Source organism: Triturus cristatus, chromosome 4_2 (genome assembly GCF_964204655.1).
Source record: "Triturus cristatus chromosome 4_2, aTriCri1.1, whole genome shotgun sequence".
Lineage (NCBI taxonomy): Eukaryota > Metazoa > Chordata > Amphibia > Caudata > Salamandridae > Triturus > Triturus cristatus.
In genome coordinates this window covers 316746902-316770198 of record NC_140586.1, presented here as the reverse complement: position 1 = coordinate 316770198, position 23297 = coordinate 316746902, and the positions used below count along the sequence as shown (strand labels likewise).

The 23297-nt window shown below is 43.7% G+C and overlaps 1 protein-coding gene across 4 annotated transcripts in view; it reads right to left on the bottom strand.

Moving 5' to 3' along the window:
• The window catches only part of LOC146833782 (dimethylaniline monooxygenase [N-oxide-forming] 2-like), a 343718-nt gene that overhangs the window by 252024 nt on the left and 68397 nt on the right, over nucleotides 1–23297 (bottom strand). For 3 of the 4 annotated variants that reach the window (XM_085601656.1, XM_085601657.1, XM_085601654.1), the window contains exon 2: nucleotides 7781–7920. In XM_085601656.1, the coding sequence (XP_085457782.1) occupies nucleotides 7781–7920 (140 nt within the window). Of the gene's footprint in view, nucleotides 1–7780; nucleotides 7964–23297 lie in introns of all 4 variants that reach the window. The other variant, XM_085601658.1, reaches the window with a different exon arrangement.

Sequence of the window (23297 nt, the reverse complement as noted above, 5' to 3'; positions counted from 1 at the left end):
GCTCCATTATCAATATAGGACGCAATTTGACCTCCTAAATGTTCTTCTTCATTTAATTATTCACCTATAATTCTCCCTTCATCTGGATTTCTCACAATTTTAATCCCTCTGCCATTGCATTAATTAATAGACTCTTTTCCATCTCTATTTTAAGACAACATACATGGCCGCAAATATTTGTTTTCATTTCATGCTTGAGTTGTACAATAACTTGCAAATACTTGCAATATATAAATTTGATATCAAGTCTATCTAATTCAATTCGGAGATACTCAATTGATATAAACAAATCAGTTACGTAGAAAAAACGTTCATCAAACTAATTAGAAACAGTTATAATCACATTACGGTAGACAGGAGAATGCATAAGACAACGGAAGTTGTAAGTAGGGTACACATGTTGATGGGGAAGTCAATGCCCATTCCATTTAATTTCTGATTAATACAGGGCTACCAGCTCTTCAATTCATGGTGTAGAAGTCCCAATCCTACCCCTCTCAGAAAGAGAAATCCAAGTTGTACGGATCAGCATTAACAAATTGTTACCAAAGTTACAGCAGATGTTAGTTGAAATTGATCAAATGGAAAACAAATACCAATTTATTTTGTGTGATTCAAGTCCTCTGAACTTATTGGGAAGGGGCTTGCTTCGCAAAATTATTGTGTATTTTATCATACACCAGGTGAGGTTGCAAATCAAAATCAGGACAAAGATTCTGTGTTCAAAATGTATATGCAAATATGCAAAAATTCAGTTGTTTCCAATTCTGCCAAAATAACTTTTTCCAACACAAGTAGGAAGTAAAGTTCAAATGTAGCAATCTTCAGTTTTGCTATGTATATACTTCCTTATCATTCCAGTATAACAATCTTCTTGAAAACCACTACTACTAGATTATTTATGTTTAAAACTCTTATTTCTCATTCTACCCTGGTTATCTGTTAACTTGTTTGTCTTTGAAACATATCCCATTGGAAATAGTAAGCACAACAAACATCATACTAAAACTACTAATATTGTTATTAACATCATGATCACTACAATATTACATCACCTGCTGCAGGTCATTTTCTTATTGAAAAAGAAAAATCTATCAAAGAACTAAAAATAAAATGAACAAAAATCATTCTTTCAGGCAATAATATGTTCTTCTTATTTTGTTAACACAATCATCAAAACCCAAAAAACTAAAATCAAAAGTTTAAAGTTAATCTTCTTCTTTCGGTTCAAAAGTTAAAGGAAAAATTCCCCAAAAGTTCATTAGTCTTTACTCAATAAGTTTCACAATTTCTCTTCTTGTCTTTTCATCTATTATTTATTTTCAGCATTTGTTCAACTGTCTCTTTCCCATTCAAGGTGGTTCTTCTTCTTCTGACTATATCTCACTATCAGGCTCAGTTCGTTGACTATACTCATACTGGGTATAGTTCACTACTGGATCACACTTTTCTATTTCTGCAACTCCTTCTTCAGATACTATAGCCAGAAATACCCATTCAGGTGAAGTATATTTTCTATACTTATTGTATATGTTGTTCTTTTGGCCACTAGTGATTCACTCCAACCAGTTTCAGTCTCTCAAATCTCTCAACTGGTTTACAGTGCTTTCTCTTGCAGATTCTCTTTCTCAGAATATCTTCCTTAGCTTTTGTCTCCTTAGTAACAGTCTTTTCAGGGTGTTTTTATTTCCATAAATACTTGAGTTTAGACCTACACTTGAACTTAAGTTTTGATCAGCTTTGTCTGCTGTGTTGACTGTAAATCTCTTCTTCCACTAGGGCTCTTTGTAACTTTGATCTCCAAATGCAATGTATCATTGATTAGATCAGACACTACTTCTTGCTGCAACTCATGTTTTTGACTTTTGCATTGCAACAGCTCTTCACTCTAATCCTTACTTTGAAATTGGGCTTCAGAATTTTCAGACTCTTTATAAGAACTTTCACTCATCTGAAATTCAAATATACTTTCATAGCTTTCATCTTCACTAGTTTCAAACTTTGCAGCCCCTCTGGATCCACACTGCAAACTTGAGCTTGTCATGGAGCTTTGCTTTGTGCTTGATTCTGCACTTGACTCTGTGTGCTTGACTCTGGACCTACTGTTTAATCCACTCTTTAAGCTCTTTTCGGGTGATCATCATGAATCTACTTCGCCACACCAGCACATTTAACTGCAGTGGTTACCGTGTATGGTCCTTTCCAGCATTCGAGACAGCTCTTTATGAAGTGGCTCCAGATTACCACCCAATCCCCAGAACTGAGATCATGGTACTGTGTATCTTTCATGTGTTCTGATGCTACATTCACCTGATGAGAGACACATTTCACTACATCAGCCAAACCATTGCAGTAATTAAAAATGATGTAATTTGTTATGGAAACAAATTTCAAAAGCTTCACAAATTATTTCCAAGACTTTGTTCTTGAAATAGTTCCACAATCTGTTTCAATAGAAGTTGGAATTCCATATTGTGGAATCAACTCCCTCAACAACAATTTTGTAACTGTAAGGCTATCTGATCCTGAAGGGGATATGCTTCCACTCATTTAAAGAACAAACAGGCTATTACCAAGATATATTTCAACCCATTGTAATGAGGCAGCTCAACAAAATCCGCCTAAGTCTAATAAATGGGCCTTTTTACTTTCCAACATGGTTTGTTATTTCTCTGGTACCCATACCCTGATTATTTAATTGGCATACTAGGCACTTGGAATAAATATCCTCTGCAACACTCCTGAATTTTTGTTTTCCCAATACTTTAAAAAAATCCATGTTACACTATCTCTACCTGCATGTGTGGAATCAATTTTTCTTTTTCATAGCATAATGTATTTGAAAATCGAGTTTGTACTAACAATAACTGAATTTGAACTCTCTTCCATCTTTAAATGATTTACAAAACACCACACGATTGTTGCTGTTGTTATATTAAAGAATTGTGAGCTTTGCACTGAGAGAGTAGTGAACTTTCCCAGTCTTCTAATCATTATGTACTTACTCAAGGAAAACCTGTCTGGCTCAGTCTGCACTGTATACAATGTTTTAACTCATTTTACCTGAATAGACTCGGAGAAACTCTGAATCCATTGCAATAGAATTATAAAAGAAACTTCAAATGTATTCTGTATTATATTGTTTCTTTTTGCTTGTTCCCCCTTGGTGCATATCCTTAGAACCAAGTACTTGTGAAGTAATGTGTGAAATAATTTTTCTAAAGTTCTATAAAAGGATGTACTTTTCCTCTGTTTAGTGGGCTTCCATTTTTCTTTCTTAAAAGGCGAATCTACGCTGGTGTTTCTATTGAACTTTAATGAGTTCTTTGGCCTGTGTCTGTCGTTCATATTGAGAATTTCACAGCTTAATCCTATGTGTGAGCTCAAATGTATAAGGGATGGCACTAATTGGGGAGCACCAAAGTCCATCGAGGGACGGACTGCACCTCTTCTAGTTCTAGCCATTCACACTCCCTTAGTAAGATAAACAGAGGTGGATTTGCACACTAACATGGTTTCTGATGCAAATAACTACAAATGGAATACAACATACAATCAGAAAGACTATATTTGTTTTCAGCATTCACATACAAATCCTGATAATTTATCTTATAGCCTAGTCGCTCCCATTTTCCTTTTTCATCAACTTGATTATATTCTTGAAGAGCCCTAAACTCACTCAATGAAATCTGAATAGAAGTCATAAAGATACAGGCTACATTTTCCTCAGTATTTAGCACAAAATGTACTTTTTCAAGTTCATCTCTTAAATGACGGTATTATTCTGCAATGTGCAGTATGTTGCCACTTTATCTGCACAATTTATGCTAAGTGTAACAAACAAATGTCCAGCCTTATGGACAACACACTTGAATACTGCAATTTCTTTCGGTTTCAATATTGCTTTCAACAAATCAATAATGTAAGCACTATTTATTACGGGTGCACCTGAAGATGTCACGGAGACTCTTTGTGAACAGAGCTGCCCAAAATCATTTTTGGATCTTGCATATTAATTTTAAACATGGACTCCTCATCCTCAGTTTCAATAGCGACATCATCTGGTGTACAATGGATTACGCAATTCATTTTGCAAAGCAAGTCCCTTCCTAAAAGGATCACAGGACTTGAATCACACAAAATAAGTTGGGGTTTGTTCTCCATCTGAATTTTAATTGGAAAATTCTGCTGTAACCTGGTTAACAATTTGTTTATTGCTGATCCCCATGACTTGGACTTCTCTTCTTGAGATTAGTAGGTTTGGGACTTCTACGGAAAGAATTGTAGATATAGTAGTCACCACATTAATTTTAAAAAAATAACAGGATGGCCATTGACTTCTCTATCAATATGTGGGCTATTTTGGTCTACCTCCAAGACTGCTCTCATTGTTTACTCCTCCTTTCCCCTGAGACCCCATCATTGTGAACTGCTCCCTGCTAATTCATCACTCAGAATAAAGGGATTCTGTTGCTATCCTGCATTGTAAGGCATTTTATTTTACAAGTTTTGCTGTAGCACTGGGGCTAACGGCATAAGTGTGCAAACTTCTTTCTGATTCAGCACATGTTGCTCTAAAATCTGCACATTAGGAACCACCACATTTGTGTGCATTTGTGGGACATCTTCCCCTTGAACTGTTAGTATAATGTCATCATTCCTTCTTTCAATGCCCAAGTTTTCTACAGAAGTGAAAAGCTGTGTTCTTTTTCAGCATCTTAGCATTCATGCAATCATTATTCCTCATTCCGCTTCCACCACTTTGTTGCATCACTCCATTTCCAAAGCTCAATCCTTGCATTTGATTTATCCCATTCAAGGTAAAAAAAATCATATTTGAGCCCATTTAATATCAGGACCTATTTTCAAATTATTTTGTTTGAGCAATCATCAGATTTAGTTTAAGCTTTTTCTGTTTTGCAACACATTAATCACCACTATATTTTGTCAACTTCAAGAGCTCGTTTATGATTTTTGACTGCCAGACAATTCTTTCTGTTAAATGTGATTGCTGATATCAAACCTGATAGGAAAGCAGCTAAGAATACACTAGCCTAATCTTTGTTAGGATTTTTGACTCCGTTGTGTTTCTTAAAGACCTGCATGAGTCTATCATAATGAGCATGCACTGACTCCCTTAGCTCCTGTCAGGTTCTCAAAATCTTTTAACCAATCTATATCCTTTTCTGAAACTTGTTCTTCAAATATTCTAATCACAGCCTTATATTTTTCTATGACACTTGCAGCCAGGGCATTATTTGGACCTAGTCTAACTGGTTCTTGTGCTGGCTTTCCACTGCCCATAAATCACTGGGAACCACAATCTCAAACAATGAATTCAAATTAGTCCATCATACTTGAGAAATATGTGTCAACGTGTGTACTTCCTTGTACAACGTTCCTGGTTCCTCTCGCAATTTTGGAAAATGATGAGTAAAAGCATACAAATCGGATCATGACCATGGCACATGCACCAAATTCCCTCCATGAACTTTGTTTGAAGGAAACTCCAAAACCGTTCCTGTCCCTCCTGAATCATTCATCATACCCTTGGATTACTTTCTGTCCATTTTAATTTCTTTTGACTTTTTGTTTGATTTTTCATTCTTCTTGAGATTTCTTTAAACCACTATAATCCCTAATTTTCTCAATTAATTCTTGAATGTGAGCTCTCAGAGTTGTTAATCCCATTTCTCGAATCTCATCATAGGGTAACCCCCTTTTATAATTTTGTTTCATGTTTTTATTCTACTGATATCAACATCTAATTTATCAACTAATTCTTCTAATTCATCATGTGCTCCATTTGCACATTTAGCTGCTTTTGTAATCACCTATCTCATTTGACCTTAATTATTAGACAAAAGTCTATTCAAATTAATGTTGCCCTTTAACATTTCACCAAGTTCCATTTTTAAAATTCCCAAATGAACTTATTTGGGAGCCTCTTCAACTACACTGTTCTTACAGGCATGGTAGAATTGTATTTCAGATTTCACAGATTTCTCGATTTGTATTGGGTACTGCTGTCATCCCTCTCTCAACTAGTGCACCTGGTTCAAATCCGGCAAGAGCTTGCACAGCAGTACTATCTCCGCAAGCAGCTATGTCTACTCATGAACCAATATCTTTAGTTCCCGTTGTTTGGGCTGTGTATGGAGAAGGTCTCATTTTCAAAAGCTCGTTTATAAATGTTTCATCCTCATCAGAAACATCTGTCTGCTTCTCATCTTTATTCATTTTATGTTTCTCATCAAGCTCTTCCCTCCAACTTTCCTCCTGCTGATCAATTTTTCTCTCAAGCAAGAGTTTAAACGAACTATACACCTGGTTATTCATCCTCTTTCTCTCTTTTTGAATCATCATGCAATCCACTTTATTAAGAGCTTCAAACTGTGTAGATCTGGGCATCCATTTCATGTCATACAGCTCGTATCAAGAAATCTAGCTTTCTAGTTTTAAAGTTACCTTCTAATGTAAATTGTAAAACTTCATCATTGTGCAGTATATTTATTCAATTCTGAAATCCAATTACATATACAGTACCCAATCGCTTTCATCATTTTGTAGCCAGCTTTCCCTCTGCTAGTAATTTCTGACCCTCCCTAGGCACCACAGTAACTTTAAGCTTTACTAACAAACTCTCCATGATTTTCTCTCTCAAAAAATAAATTCAAAACAATTTCAACATTTAAATAAAACATACTAGGGAACAATAACCAACCACAGTGCAGCTCTGTGAAAGGTCAACCTATAACATCATGCCTTTGTCAGCAACCAACCAATCAGAGCACAGTTGTGGTGACATCGAATTAATCCCAGTATGACTCCCTGGCTGACAAACCAATCATAGCACAACTTCTCCACAAACTAAATAAACTTCCCACAAATCAGGCGGTACAGATCTTTGCCATGAAGGCTCAACTATATAATCAGGAATCACAATATGAACGACAAAAATCATAGGAGAAATTCTAGCACAGGAATAAGTCAGAATCGCGAAGGAAAACGGACAGTATCTCTGGAGGGAAAGAAGAAGTCTCTGAACAAATAGGCAAAGTCTCTCGAGGAAAAGGTAAAGTCTCTGGCTCATCTCCAAAACCTGGGGGTTTTATGCACATTTCTAGCACTGGTAATGAGCAATGAGCAAAAACTGCAAACCCACAGTGGAATGACTAGTGATAACACATCTGAAACAAATCAATAATTGCCACATGAAGCCCATAGTGCTAACATATTTTTGCATAAGTCTCCAGCAGCTTCTGTGCTGTTGCTGTCTTGAGATGCACAACATAAAATGAAACATTTTATAAGACAATGACTCATACACCCATGTTTTCTACCAGGACAATGTCAGGATGCTACAGGACTTTGAGATTGCTACTTTCAGAACACAAATAAAGTTTAATTCTCAGTACATTCTTGTTTAGGAAAATGATTGATTATACCACAGTATCCTACACTCTCCAAAGACTGCAGAGACTGTGTGGAGGGATGGCATTCAAGAGAACATTGATGGGGAGGGGGATTGAGCAGGAGCAGTTTGAACAGAACCTCAGGGCAGCATTGAATAAAAACTGTGACTCAGTGTGACTTGGTTACAGCATGTGACCAACCTTTCACTAAGTGAGGAATGGTCCTTACACTTGTTCCTTTTTTGCAAAGTTTTTCCTGTGTACATTATATAACGATGTAGCTAGCAGTAGAAGAAATATCAATGTTTCTGCATGCGGCATTCATGACCTGGCGAGAAATGACATACCTGACTCTCGTGACTTACCATGAATTTCCAGAGCCCTCCAATGTCATCACCTCGCTCGAAGCAGGTGGGCTCCAGCCCCTCATCCAGACAACACTTTAAAGATGTGAGACCACTGACCCCAGCTCCAATCACTGCAACGGTCTTCACCATGGTCCAGGCTGCAGAATTACAAATCGTGCAGTCTTAGGAAACGATCAGTCTCTGTCAAACAACAGTGGCAATGTAATGATTGGCCTGAAGATTGCCTGTATATATCTCAAAGGCTAAATAAAATAAGGTAGCAGCTATTTACCCGTCCGCCTGTTAAATTGTGAATTTCTTCTGCTATTTTCCCAGCTGCTGGTGAAATAGTAGAAACTATTTACTGTTTAGCCTGCGGCCTTAACAATAGCAGAGAGACTTCACTATTTACCCAGCCACTGGCTAAATAGGAGAGATTTTGCACTGTTTGGCCGGCAGTTGTTCAAATAGCATAAACATTTCACTATTTACCTGCCCACTTGCTAAATAGTAGAAATTCTGCACTATTTGGCTGAAACCCCTGCAAATAAGAAGGAAGTTTCCCTATTTACCTGCCCCCTGACTAAACAGCAGAGGTTTTAATCTATTTTGCCAGTAGTCAAGCAAAAAAAAGAACTTCGCTTATTACCGAGCTGGCAAAAAGCAGACATGTATGTACAGACACTCATACAACCACTAGTTCTTCGAATACACCTTGGCGTATATATGGATAACATTCCTAAACTTTTCAGAAATACTCAGTCATTGGATGATGTCATCAGTGATGTGGGTGTATGAAAGGTTCTATGGGGTGTGAGAGAGTGCATCAGTGATTCTGTGGATGATGTCATGAGTGATGTAATTTGAGATGTCATCAGTGATGTCATGAGTGATGTTGCTGACCTAGTCATGAGTGATGTAATATGTGACGTCACCAGCAGTGTATTGCGGGTGCGCGAGTTATAGTTAGCTCAACTAACTATAACGGCCAAATTGCTATGGTTTTGTACAAATGAAATGTCCAACTAACTATAACGTCCCTGAAACCTGTGGTTTTTTCTGTGAATTTCTTTGGTTTTTTAAATGCTAATTTCTAACTATAACATCCCTGAAACCTATGGTTTTTTCAGTGAATTTCTATGGTTTTTAAATGATAATTTCTAACTACATCATCCCTGAAACCTGTTTTTTTTAGTGAATTTCTAAGGTTTGTTAAAGGCTAATTTCTAATTATAAAGTCCCTGAAACCTATGGTTTTTTCAGTGAATTTCTATGTTTTTTTAATGCTAATTTCTAACTATGCCTACAGAGGTAGGACATGTGCAGACAGAGGAAGAAAGGCGCAGAAGGAAGCAAGAGATATGCGGAAAGAACCAACAGAGGTGCAGAAAGAGGCCTTGTTGCAAAGTCATCCCGTGTCCTGGACACCACACAACTTGTTGCTGACTGGTACTGGTGGTAACTGACTCTGAATGACCCTGGGCTCTGCCTTATCGGGCCCGGAGCCAGTGCTATGCTGAAAGGCACTTAGAATACAGTGAAACACCTACATACACTTGGGTACACTATGAGTTTGGGTACCCCTGTGATTGGCATGACCTTCCCTGTAAGGCCCTAGTACATAATAGGGCCGGTGGATTAAAACTACCTCTAAGCTTCTAGCATATACTAGGGCATGGCAGTTTAGAGGCCAGCGGCCCTTTTCTGCACTTGCATGTGTGCACTGCTCAGCCTGAGGTCAGTTTAAAAGTAGGCCTGTGTGTGTAGAAAGAGGCAAGAGAGGTGTAGAAAGAGACAAGAGAGGTGAAGAAAGAGGTAAGAAGGGTGCAGAAAGAGGTAAGAGAAGTACAGAAAGAAGCAAGAGAGGTGCAGAAAGAAGAAAGAGAAGTACAGAAAGAAGCAACAGAGGTGCAGAAAGAGGGAAGAGGGGTGCAGAAAGAGGCAGGAGAAGTACAGAAAGAAGCAACAGAGGTGAAGAAAGAGGCAAGAGAAGTTCAGAAAGAGGCAGCAGAGGTGCAGAAACAGGCAGAAGAGGTGTAGAAAGAAGGAACAGGGGTGCAGAAAGAGAGAAGAGGGGTGCCGAAAGAAGCAAGAGGGATGTAGAAATTAGCAAGAGAGGTGCAGAAAGAAGCAAGAGCAGTGCAGTAAGAAACAACAGAGGTGCTGAAGGAGGCAAGAGGGGTACAGAAAGAGGCAAAAGAAGAGCAGAAACAAGCAAAAGAGATGCGGAAAGAGGCTAGAGGGGTGCAGAAAGAGGCAAGAGAGGTGCAGAAAGAGGCAAGAGAGGTACAAAAAGAGGGAAGAAGGGTACAGAAAGAGGCAAGTGGGGTGCAGAAAGAAGCAAGAGAGGTGTAGAAAGAAGCAAGGGAAGTGCAGAAAGAAACAACAGAAGTGCAGAAAAAAGCAAGAGCAGTGCAGAAAGAACCAACAGGGGTGCAGAAAGTGGCAAGAGAGGTGCAGAAAGAGGCAAAAGCAGTGGAGAAAGAACCAAGAGATGTGCAGGAAAAGGAAGAAGGGTACAGAAAGAGGCACGAGTGGTACAGAAAGAAGCAACAGAGGTGCAGAAAGAGGCTAGAGGGGTGCAGAAAGAAGCAAGAAAGTGCAGAAAGAAGCAACAGAGGTGCAGAAGGAGGCAAGAGAAGTAGAGAAAGAGGCAGGAGAGTTTCAGAAACAGGCAAAAGAGGTGCAGAAAGAAACAAGAGCAGTACAGAAAGAAAGAAAGAACAGAGGTGCAGAAGGAGGCAAGAGGATGCAGAAAGAGGCAAGAGGAGTACAGAAATTTGCTAGAGAGGTGCAGAAAGAAGCAAGAGCAGTGTAGTAAGAAAGAACAGAAGTAAAGAAGGAGGCAAGAGGGGTGCAGAAAGAGGCAAGAGCAGTAGAGAAAGGACCAAGAGACATGCAGGAAAAGGGAAGAAAGGTGCAGAAAGAGGCACGAGGGGTGCAGAAAGAAGGAATAGAAGTGCAGAAAGAAGCAACCGAGGTGCTGAAAGAGGCATGAAGGGTGCAGAAAGAGGCAAGAAAAGTGCAGAAAGAAGCAAAAGAGGTACAGAAAGAGGCAAGAGCATTGCCGAAAGAGGGAAGAGAGGTATAGAAAGAGGCAAGAGGGGTGCAGAAAGAAGCAGGTGAGGTGCAGAAAGAGGCAAGAAAGGTACAGAAAGAGGCAAGAGAGGTGCCGAAACAGGCAAGAGAAGTGCAGAAGGAGGGAAGACCAGTGCAGAAAGAGATAACAAAGGTGTAGAAAGAAGTAAGACAGGTGCAGAAAGAAGCATTGGAAGTGCAGAATGAAGCAACAGGGGTGCAGAAAGAGGAAGGAGATGTCCAGAAAGAAGCAACAGGGGTGCAGAAGGAGGCAAGAAAACTGCAGAAATAGGCAAGAGAGTTGCAGAAACAGACAAAAGGGGTGCAGAAAAAGGGAATAGGTAGGCAGACTTAGGCAAGAGAGGTGCAGAAAGAGGGAATAGGGGTGCAGAAAAAAGGCAAGAGGGATGCAGAAATTTAGAAAAGAGGTGCAGAAAGAAGCAAGAGCAGTGCAGAAAGAACCAACAGAGGTGCAGAAAGAGGCAACAGGGGTACAGAAAGAGGTAAGTGAAGTGCAGAACAAAGCAAAAGAGGTGCAGAAAGAACAAACAGAGGTGCAAAAAGAGGCAAGAGGGGTGCAGAAAGGGTTAGGAGGGGAGCACAAAGAGGCAAGAGGGGTACAGAAAGAAGCAGGAGAGGTACATAAAGAAGGAAGAGAACTGCAGAAAGAAGCAACAGAGGTGCTGAAAGAGGCATGAAGAGTGCAGAAAGAGACAAGAGAGGTGCAGAAGGAAGCAACAGAGGTACAGAATGAGGCAAGAGTTGTGCAGAAAGAGGGAAGAGAGGTGTAGAAAGAGGCAAGAGAGTTGCACAAAGAGGGAAGAGGGGTGCAGAAACGGGTAAAAGGAGTGCAGAATGAAGCAAGTGAGGTGCAGAAAGAGGCAAGAGAAGTACAGAAAGAGGCAAGAGAGGTGTGGGAACAGGCAAGAGAAGTGTTGAAAGAGGCAAGAGAGGTGCAGAAGGAGGCAAGAAAACTGCAGAAAGAGGCAAGTGAGGTGCAGAAGGAGGCAAGAGAACTGCAGAAAGAAGCAAGAGGGTTGCAGAAACAGGTAAAAGGGGTGCAGAAAGAATGAACAGGTGGGCAGACTGAGGCCAGAGAGGTGCAGAAAGAAGCAACAGCGGTGCAGAAAGAGGAGCGCAGAAAGAGGCAAGAGAAGTGCAGAAAGAAGCAACAGAGGTGCAGAAAGAGGCAAGAGAGGTGCAGTAAGTGGAATAGATGAGTAGCAAGAGGCAAAAGAAGTGCAGTAATAGAAAGTTGCACAAAGAAGCAAAAGAAATGCAGAAAGTGGCAAGAGAGGTGCAGAAATAAGCAAGAGTGGTTTGCACACCACTAGTACCAATTTAGGAATAAGTAACAGGTGACCATTATAGGTTTGCAAAGGGCCTTCCACCACGCTGTAACACTTGTCGCTGCATTTTTGGTAACGTTTGAGCTAGAAACAAGGCTTTTTTTGTTCAAATCTTCAGATTAGGCAGCAGATGATGGATTATGTGGCTAATGCGGAAAATGTATAATTGTGAAAAAATCGGTGCAGCCAAACACTCTCATAATGCCAGTGGCCCTGCTCCTACCTCTGACTAGGTCCAGAAGTGCTCCTCAGTGATTCCTTCTTTTTTTTGTCTCACTGAGTTCATAATTTAGCTTCTATGGAAATGAGGAAGACTAAACCTGAGGTTACCACTCCACAGTACAGACTACCATACCACATAATTACTCTCCATAACACATAATCCCATTCTACATAATTCCAATACACTAAATACCACAACATACCACATAATTCCACTACACACAAAGTACATGGACTCCACTCCAAAAAACATTAGTAAAAACCTTTAGATTTACAACACCAATAGCTCTAACTCTTGCAAGTGCGAGACCTATTACATTGCAAATGCTTCTTTAACTAGTAGTCGTGTTTGCAGAGTGATGGAGAAAGAGGGATGGGCCTCCAACCAGTGCTTAGGAACTCCCCTGCATAGGAATTACAGGAGGTACCAGGAGGGCTGCTTGGCCCCCAAAGTCCCTCAGGAGTAAAGTGGACTTTATCCCCCAACCAGTACTGTGCCAGGAGGCGCGTTTGCAGAGTGGCGGAGAAAGGGAGGGCATGGCCTGCGGAGACGTGTTAGCAATCCCACTGTGTGTGACTTAGTGGAGGTAACAAGAGAGGTAGTTGGCCCCCAAGGACAACCTTGGGGGCCAACTACCCCTCCAATTACCTCCAGTAAGTCCCACACAGCAGCATTGCTAAGATCTCATAGCAGGCCACGCCCTCTTTGCCCACCACTCTGCAAATGTACTGCCTGGTGTGCTCTTGCATTTGGATTAAAGTCCACTTCACTTCACTGCTGGGGGTCCTTAGGGTCCAACTAGCCTACCTGTTACCTCCAGTAAACCCCACACAGTGAGATTGCTGGGAGGTGGACACAGGCCACAGCCCCCTTGCTCCACCACTCTGCAAACGCACCTCCTGGCGCTCTCTTGGTTGGGGGTGAAGTCCCCTTGCCTCCTGACAGTCCCTGGAGGCCAACTAGCCCTTGTGTTACTGCCTGTAAGCCCCACACAGCTGGATTGCTGACAGTGGTCCAAGGCCAGGCCCTCTTTTTACACCACTCTGCAAACGTGCCGCCTAGCGCACTGCTGCTCAGGGGATGAAGTCCACTTCAGTCCTGGGGACCTCATCATTCCATCAGCAGTGCGCCAAGAGGCGCTTTTGCAGAGTGATGTAAAAAGTAGTGTAAAAAGGGGGTTGGCCTCCTACCACCTCTCAGCAATCATTAAAAAAAAGGAAAAGGGGCAGGGTAATAACACCCTGACCCCATAGGCCTGTTGGGGGGGTCCCACTGAGACCTCGCAGGGCCCCCCAATTGTTTTTTACAAAATTTCAGCTGGATCCACGAATTCCCACACTTCATTTATTATCAGCCTGCATGTGGCAGGTCCCAGGGGCATTATACAAATATATGAGTGGGGCACGGGCCTCCCCTCCTGGAGCTTATTAATGCCCCGGGGACCACCACCTCCCCAGGGCTTCCTTACTAATTAATGGGGAGGATGCCCTGCACCAGGGAATACACCTCCCCGGGGCTTTTCTTGAAAAAATGCAGGGGGCGGAGTACGGCCCCATCGCAGCCCCGGAGGCCGCCACCTCCCCATTGTGTACATCAAGAGGGGGGCAGGGGAGATCAAAGAGCTAAACATAGATTAAAGCAAATGAAGAGCCCAGAGCTAAAAGCAAAAAAAAGAGCCCAGTCAGACATCAGCACCAGTTCATTGGGATAAAATGGAATGTTCACTATTATGCATTCACCTCAACTCCCGATAAATAATACGAAGGCTCCTTAGGTCCTGTGTGCTTTATTTTTTACCTGACCTCCTAATATTGTTAATATAGCGTCTGCTCTCATCGTCTTGTACCTTCGCAGCGCTGCTGCTGTAACTGTGCTTGTTTTTATCTCCCAAAGAAGGTATGAGGCTGAGTTGTCCATCCCCACATTCAAACGTGTGATCATGAGGGTGCCCGAGATAGATACCGCAGTTACCTTAACACACCGAGCTGCCTTCCTGCAAGGTGATGTTCCTTTCTTGCCATGCAGGCGCTCTCTGTGTACATTTCTGCAGCACCTTTCAGCCTTGCTATCTTCCTGATTAAGTGGAGAATGAGGGAAAGGAACCAGGATGTTTTTGCTGCCACCACCAGAGTATCCGACCAATGTCTACCACGAAAGGGGATAGAGCTGGGCACCAGAATGGAGCCTTGGCTTAAAAAACCAATGAACAGATAGGCAAGGACATGTGAGGCAATCTCGCGAGAACACATCACCGGTGTTTTAGTAAATTACTGTGGCGAGACCCAGCTCAAGAATAATTTCTAATTGTGTTTCCTAACACTTTCTAACTTCATATTTTCACAGTACTAAAAGTAGTGAAGGGTACTGCAGTGGTCTGGTAAATCACTGTGGCAAGAAGTAAACAGAAACCTATATGAACTGTTTAAAAGAAAATATATACCTACACAAGAAAGTCACTTTAGAAGTGGCTACAAAGGCGTTTGTTCCAATTATAACCTAGAATGCTACGGTCTCATGGGAGACATATCTCTTCACGCATTTTATGACTGGGAGGCGGAAGACCAGAATTCGGAGTAATATTTCTGGTAATTAATCTGAACATTTCTCGTTCTCTACTTACCCTAAACAAGCAGTTCTCAAAGTTAATAATTAATCTGCGCTGAATCCATTCTCTTCTACTAGGGTAAGGAAAGGTGAGGTAAGGAAGTTCGCCCTCCTAAAGAACAAGCCCACCGGAAGTTGGTCAAGAAAAAGTGGAGGATTTAAATTAGTTAACAAGCATGAACTGGAACGAGCATGGAGTTGGAATGCAGCAAGAAAATAACTCGGCCAGGATTAGAAAAAAACATGCTTTTTGTTATGAAAAGGAAAACGTCTTGATACAACAATAACTGAAGTTCCAATGGCAAAAGAAAAGTTGACAAATCAGAAACAATGTAAATGGATTATGAATAAGTTTCCAAATATAAACAGATCTTGTGAGCCACAAGTGAGTGCTGTTATTAAGTGTTGTTTAAGTCATGGTGCAGTAAGCTTTTAAATCTATTATCTCCTATTCCCTGGGGAGTGCTCTATTAGAAATGGGTGCTGTCACAGAGCCAATCAGAAAGGAAGAGAAGGCTCCTCGGCATTTTATTTAGGCAGCGGAACCCACCGCAATCTTTGGCCTTTTTAATTTTTACAGTGTTCAAAGAGGTATTTATTTCATTTGTGTAATAGCATGAATATAGAGCTGACCTGCCACGTGGCTGCGGGGTGCTTTCCACACTCGCCAAGATAGAAGTAAGTTTCCTCCAGGACGGCGCAAGAACAATCAACCACAGACAGAAGTCCACGCCTTTCCTGACAGTTGCGGCTGATTAGGTGACGATGACATTCTTCGCCTCTTCTGAAACACTGAACATTTTTTCCCTTCTGTGTGTTTACAGTTTCGACAATTATTTTAAATGTGTTTCCATGCTTTTACTGCACCCTGGGGACATGCTTACATGCACTTCATCTTCAAATTTTTTTACCTTACCGCATAAAGCAGAACTATTATACTCTTGGAAGAGTGTTTGATGAAAAAAAGAGACGTTGGTGTGATTATCCTGCTCCCCCTCGCTGTTAATGTTCTGCTACAAACCTTGTATGCTAACCTTAGCTGGAGAGAACTCTTTAAAGGGACACTCCATCGCAAAAACAGGCTCTGTAGCAGGAACGGAAATGAAAACAAATCCCACCCCGTTCTGTGCAATTGAAACCAGGGTTAACTTTGCACAACTAATAGATGGCAAATAGTTTTTAGATGTTCAAGTGACACGCTGCGGTGACCAATGTGGTTTAACTACTGGGAAAGCAATCGCTCGCCATTGCGGAAAGGCAGCCGCTTGTTTATATTTGCATTGCACTTTCACTTTAAGTGAAAGCATGATGCAAAAATAAACACGCGGCTGCCTTTAACAAAGACAAGTGAAAGGAAATAGTGCTCACTCACCAGATAAAGCCCACCGTGTAATCTCCGCAAGTACACGATCGAGTCTGGAGGGGCCGTCCCAAAAGGAGACAGGGCGGTAACAAAAAAGCCTCACTTTCAATCAGAGGCCAGCTTTTAGCATAAAGTATGACGCCGGCCAATGGGCATGATGGGCGGGGCTTCAAGTCCCCTACTGAAATCTTCTCGACTACAATAAGCATGCGCGCTCCAGCACTAGGCAGGACCTAAAAATGATCTAGCTGGCTAAAATCGGACAGAATTGCTTTTGGATAGAGAAAGCTGCATGTTTAGCAGCCTCCTCTGTCCAAAAGCAATGGGGAGCCTGCAGGGATCTGCGGTCTCCCATGAGTATCTAGGTTCCGTGGGTGGGACCAGGGCACCCAGACTAGAGGCCGGGCCCTGGGGGACGGGGTAACCAGGGCCAAAAATGTCCCCTCCTTTTTTATTAAAAATAAAAGAATTTAAAAAAAGGGCAGGCCCCTTGGGATGGGGTATCTAAGGATGAAATCGGCCTGGGGGGGGGGTCAGTGACGCCCCCTCCCTTTCATTTATATTAAAAAGAAGGCCAAGCCCTGGGGAATGGGGTCCCCAGGGCTGAAATTGCCCCGAGGAGGGGGCTACATGGCCCCTCTCCACATTCCAAAAATGCCTGGCTCCGGAGAATGGGGTCCCCAGGGCCAAAATCGGCACAGGGAAGGGCAACGCAGCCCCTTCCCTGAAAAAACAAAATAAAAGAAAAACGCCTGGCAACTCACTGGAGATCCCACCCCCTTTGTCCACCACTCTACAAACGCACCTCCCGGTGTGCTGCTGGTTGGGGGATGAAGTCCCCTTGGCTGCCTAGGATCCTTGGGGTCCAACAAGATCACCTGTTACCTCCAAGTCCCACACAGTAGGATTGCTAAGATGTTTTCAGAGGCCATGTCCCCTTTCTCCAACCCTTTGCAAACGCACCTTCTAGGGCACTAATAGTTGGGTGACAAAGTCCCCTTGAATGCTGAGGGTCCTTGGGGGCCGAACTGAGGATAGATACTCATGGCAGATATGTGCTGCTCCATGGCATGCTGGGCAGGGAACATCTAGTAATTGGTAGTATATACGCCCCCAACTTGGAACAGGATACATTTTTAGGGACACTCAACACGGTTATAGCTGATTGGGATGGTTATCCCTGGATGGAGGGAGGGGATTTGAATGCAGTCCTGATCTTAGACTTAGATCGCTCCCACCCACTACTACTAGGGGCCAACAGTAAAAGGTAAGCGGAGGCCTTACAGGGCTGGGTGGAGGGATGGGCATTGAGCGATACGTGTCTTGCACACAACAGACAAGCCGGGAATACTCGTTTTATTCTCCACCACACATGTCGCACACACAAATTGACAGGCTATTCTGTTCTGTACCTCTCATTGCAAAACGTACCCACACTACCTATTTTGGGAAAACACTGTCGGATCACAGTCCTCTGGAAGTAATGCCATGGAGATTGCAGCCCTTAACTCTCGAAGACCCTGTATTTCGTACCACCCTCTCTGCCACCATATCCAACTATTTCACAGAAAATAAAGACACAGCAAGCTTGTGGCAGGTGGAGTGGGAGGCCTTCAAGACGGTCATCCGAGGGGTGGCGATTAGTACAACAGTAGGCATCATACTAGATAGAGAACCTGGGGAGCTAGAAGACTGACTGGGTAGGCTTAAACAGGCAGCAGCCTCGGACAACACAAACTAGGCTGCCTTACGAGAAGCTCATATCAGACATGCGGAACTTCTAGAACAGTTACAAACTATTGACTACCGCGCTTACACACAGAAACAACAGCTAGAGGCAAATAGGGCGGGTGCCCTTCCAGCGAGGATTATAAGAGATGCACCAACCACTGCCCCCATACACGAAATCCACACGTTAGAGGGAACTACAGTTAATATGCAATTAGACATTAATACGGCCTTTAGGAAATATTATGAGGTCCTGTATGCACCACCCACAGAGCTCCAGGAGGAGGAGTTTGTTAACTTCTTTGATGGACTAGAATTCCCCCAGCTTCTGGGAGCCCACAAAAAAGAGCTAGCAGTACCCATAACAAAAATGGAAATTAGATCGGCAATTAAAGATCTCCCACAAAACCCCGGGGCTGGATGGATTACCGGTGGAGTTTTCTGAGATATTATCGACACTATTAGTCCCCCACTTAGGAAGATTATACCTAGCAGCGCTAGAGACAGGCTCCCTTCCCCCCAATACACGGCAGGCACTGGTTGCATCCCTCCCAAAGCCCTGCAGGAACCCCACAGACATGTCAGGATACCGTCCCCTTTCCTTATTAAATACCGACTATAAAATCTTAAGCAAAATCTTAGCTCGTAGACTACTTCACTATCTACCGCAGCTGATACACATGGATCAATGTGGCTTTGTGCCCGGCCGAAGCACCTCCCTCAACATCAGGCGTTTACACCAGATACTAACCAGTGCTTCGGTGGACAGGGTGGGGCGGACTGTATCTCACTAGACCTGAGACAGGCATTTGATACTCTGCATTGGAGCTACACGCTGCAAGCTCTTCCGCAATTTGAGATACCATGCGAGTATATAAACTGGGTTAGGTTGCTGTACACGAATCCCATGGCACAGGCCCGCACGGGGGCCCACATCTCACGGCCCTACCCGGTAGCTAGAGGCACGCGTCAAGGATGCCCACTATCGCCCCTGCTGTTTTTGTTAGTGCTCAAGCCAGTGGCCATTAAGATACGTGCGGTTACAACAGACAGAGGTATTAAGGTAGGGACTACCACCCATATTCTCTCTGCCTATGCGGATGACATGATACTCTACCCTTATTGATCTTCAGGGCACCCACAAACCCATACCCACTGTGTTTCAACAATTTCAAGTACTCTCAGGGCTATCTATCAACGAGTCTCAATCGTATGCTTATTACTTCAATGACACTGCATGGCTAGAGCCCATCCACTTCGGCCACTGGACGTTCCCTGTTGCGCCCAACACCTTTAAATACCTTTGCATATAAACATAAAGGGAGGCGCGGGATCTGTTGGATGGCAGCCTGGTCCGTGCCATTAAAACTCTAAAAACCCAAATAGAATTCTGGACCTCACTGCCGCTTTCCCTGGCAGGGAGAGTGGCTATTTCTAAAATGGTTATGATCCCTTTACTGCTTTACTTTTTTACTAACTTACTGATAATAATCCCGACACACATCTTTAAACATTGAACACACTCTTATTGGAGTTAATGTGGAGTAAGGGTCATAGGAGAGTGGGACTCTCAAAAATCTAGCTGGGCACAGACTGGGGGGGCCTGGGTGTTCCAGATTTCAAGGCATATTGCTATGCGAGCCAACTCCAGTGGCTCTCATACTGGATTGCTGGACACCATCTGCATGAGATAGGGATGTCGCAAAGAACATGGGAAAGGGGTGCGCTTCACACACTGCTGTTGCCGAGAGACTGTCCTCTGTTGACAGCCCCTCAAGTGTTAAAGGTGGTGTGAGACCGGCCTCGTGGCGTGGGCCCTCCCGACTAGCAAGTTACCCTACAACCACGCCGAACCTCGTGAACACGGCCTTCCGGCTCCCATGGGCCAACATCCGAAGGCCGACCAGATCCCCAACACGCATGCCCGGCCGAGGGAGAACGAAACCCCCACCCCAAACCAGACCGAGACGCGCCAACCCTGTCACACCTCTGGTCTCTCCCCCGAGGGAGGTTTCGATCGACCACCAGGCCCCCGGTGAGCGGGCGCCTCGCCTGCTGGTTGTCTGGAGTCCCTCCCAGACCCACCTGAACAGATCACAGGGCCAAGCGACAGGAAACCCCGACACACCGCCCCCGCGAGGGCTCCGGACTTCAAAGAGGAGGGGGAGTATAACAAGGGGTGCGGAAAGGACGGGAGCAGAGAAGACCTGGACTGACGAGAGCCTGCTGACCTGGTCGCGGCTCGATCGCTCACCGAACAGAAGAACGCTACCCGAACTCTGAACCACCTGAGCCCTGCGGACGCTGTCGCGGCTCCTCGAACTCTGAACCATCTGAGCCCTGCTGACGCTGTCGCGGCTCCCCGAACTCTGAACCATCTGAGCCCTGCTGACGCTGTCGCGGCTCCCCGAACTCTGAACCACCTGAGCCCTGCTGACGCCGTCGCGGCTCCCCGAATTCTGAACCATCTGAGCCCTGCTGACGCCGTCGCGGCTCCCCGAATTCTGAACCATCTGAGCCCTGCTGACGCCGTCGCGGCTCCCTGAACTACGACCTTCCGGTGCCTGCTGAGTGACTCGCGGCCCGCTCCTCCAAGAGAATCGGCAGAGATTGCCAAGAGAAACAACATCCCCTCAGCTCGAGGATTGAGAGCTGTGCGCCGGATACCTCGCAGAGACACTAATTCAAAGACTGTCCCGCTACCCCTTTCCCTCCTCACGAGATCGCTGCCGCTTGTGGCATTAATTCTGCACCTGCCTGCCGGATCATAAAGATCCCTGACAACTATCGATAAAAGCATATTGTCTTATAACGACCTACTGTGTGGTGTCCCTCTATCCGAAGAGAGAGTAAGCGCAGCGTGTGCGATCCTAGGTGCGAGACCCTTCCAGGAAGGGCCTCCCTGCTCTTGCTCGGCCTAACTCTGGGTAAGGTGGGCCTCCGGGTGGTCGGGAACACATTCCGCAGCCTCCCTGGGGAACGCCTTCCAACAGGTGGCTCTCTCATACTGGAAGAAAGCTATCCACTATACTAGTGGTCTACTTCCATATGCTCCCAACACTCCAATGCTGTGGATCCGCACATCGTCCAGAATAGTCACTACCATATGTCTGTCCAAATGGCAGGATGAGGGAGTAAGCACAATCAGGATGCTGTTTGCTGATGACACGCTAATGGATCACAAGACTTTTGTCAGGGAACAAGGGGTTCCCAACTCTCTGTACATCCTCCACACTAGCCTTAGCAGATATGTGAAGAGTCCCTGGGCAGCAGATGGTAAAGAACCCCCGACGCACAACTTAGTATACATGCTATACCATATTGGCAATGGGGGGGACACTTGACTAGGTGGTTATACAGAGGTATCCGATCCCATGCGGCAATCCCACTCCAGGCGCTTAGAGACAAATGCAATGTGAATATTGGACGTGAACTATCAGACAAAGAATGGGAGTGAAAACTGGAACACCCCAAGAAAGTATCCTGTAACCCCAAGTTTAAACTTATTCAATACATGTTATTACATAGTGCATATTTGACTCCTCGCAGATTGAACAAAATGTTCCTGGGCACAGCAAATGTATGTCCTAGATGCCACACACATACAACTGACTTATTACACATGCTGTGGGCATGTCCACGACTGGTCTCCTTCTGGGCAACCGTGCTTGAAATCCTACATGAAGTGACGCCTGTTGTGGGGGGGTGATACAATTGACTATTACAATCTGTGGTTGTGTAAAAAGCACAAGAAGCAGAAAATAAAAGCTAAGTTTGCCGACCTGACGTTAATCTTGGCGGAACGGTCCATCATGATGCAATGGAAAGCTGCACTGCCTCCGACGGCTCTCGCATGGCATAGTGAAGTTGTCCAATGGTACAGAGCTGAAAGCATGGAAATTAGGAGGGAGGAAAATAGAGGATTGCAGAAGAATCCATTTTCGTTGGAGTGGGATGCGATGTTAGAACTGTTTATTTCCACTGAACCCTTGTTGCACTGAGACTCCGGGATACTCTTAGCCTCCTTAGCAAAATTATGGGCACAACCAAGTAACAGACCCCACACGAACCCTATAGAGCTGTGATATTTATTCCGAAAGGCCTAGCCCCGTGGACTCCTTACCAGAAACTGATTTGTCTGCTGACCAATGGGCTATGTTAATAATGCAGTGAGTCTGGGGTGGGAAGGGGGGTGGGTTCCTCCAGTTATCTGTACGGGAAAGGGGGAGGGTATCTCTATGTTGGCTTTTGACTTTTCAACTGTATAGATTGCCGCTACACCTGTAGACGACAGCACTGCTATCACTGTTACTGACGCGTATGTACCTGTTGTTGTAAATCTGTATACAGCAATGATAATCTGGTTACCACAATACGCTGATCTTATACGAATCTGGCACTGTAACATTCATGCCATCTTGGTTTGTTTGTTTTTTGAAAATCAATAAAATATGTTTTTTTTTAAAAGAGGGTCTTTGGGGGCCAATAAGCCGTACTGTTACCTCCAGTAAGTCCCAAACAGTAGGATTTCTGGGAGGACTTCTGAGGCCAAGCCCCCTTTCTCAACCCCTCTGCAAACACACCTCCTGGTGCACTGCAGGTTGGGAACGAAGTCCCCTTGGATTTTGAAGGAACTTGGGGGCTAGGAACACCTTCTGTTACCTCCAGTAAACCCCAAACAGTGGTATTGCCGAGAGCTGGTTGGAGGCCCGTCCCCTTTCTCCACCACACTGCAATAGCAACTACTGGTTAAAAAATCATAGAAATTCACTAAAAACACCAAAGGTTCGTGGACGTTATAGTTATAAATAAGCATTTGAAATTCACTGAAACAAACAAAGGTTAAAGGGACGATACAGTATGGAAATGGAATTTTAAAAAACTTAGAAATTCATTGAAAAAACAAAGGTTACAGGGATGTCATAGGTAGGATCAGGTTCCACTCATACAAAATCAGTGAAATTCAGCAGTTATAGTTAGCTTAGCTAAATATAACTCATGCCCGCAATGCACTGCTTATGACCTCACATATTATATCGCTCATGACTAGGTCAGCAACATCACTCATGACATCACTGATGACATCTCAAATGACATCACTGATGACATAATCCACAGATTCACTGATGCACTCTCTCACACCCCATAGAACTTTTCATACACCCACTCCCACACAACCATTCACAAACC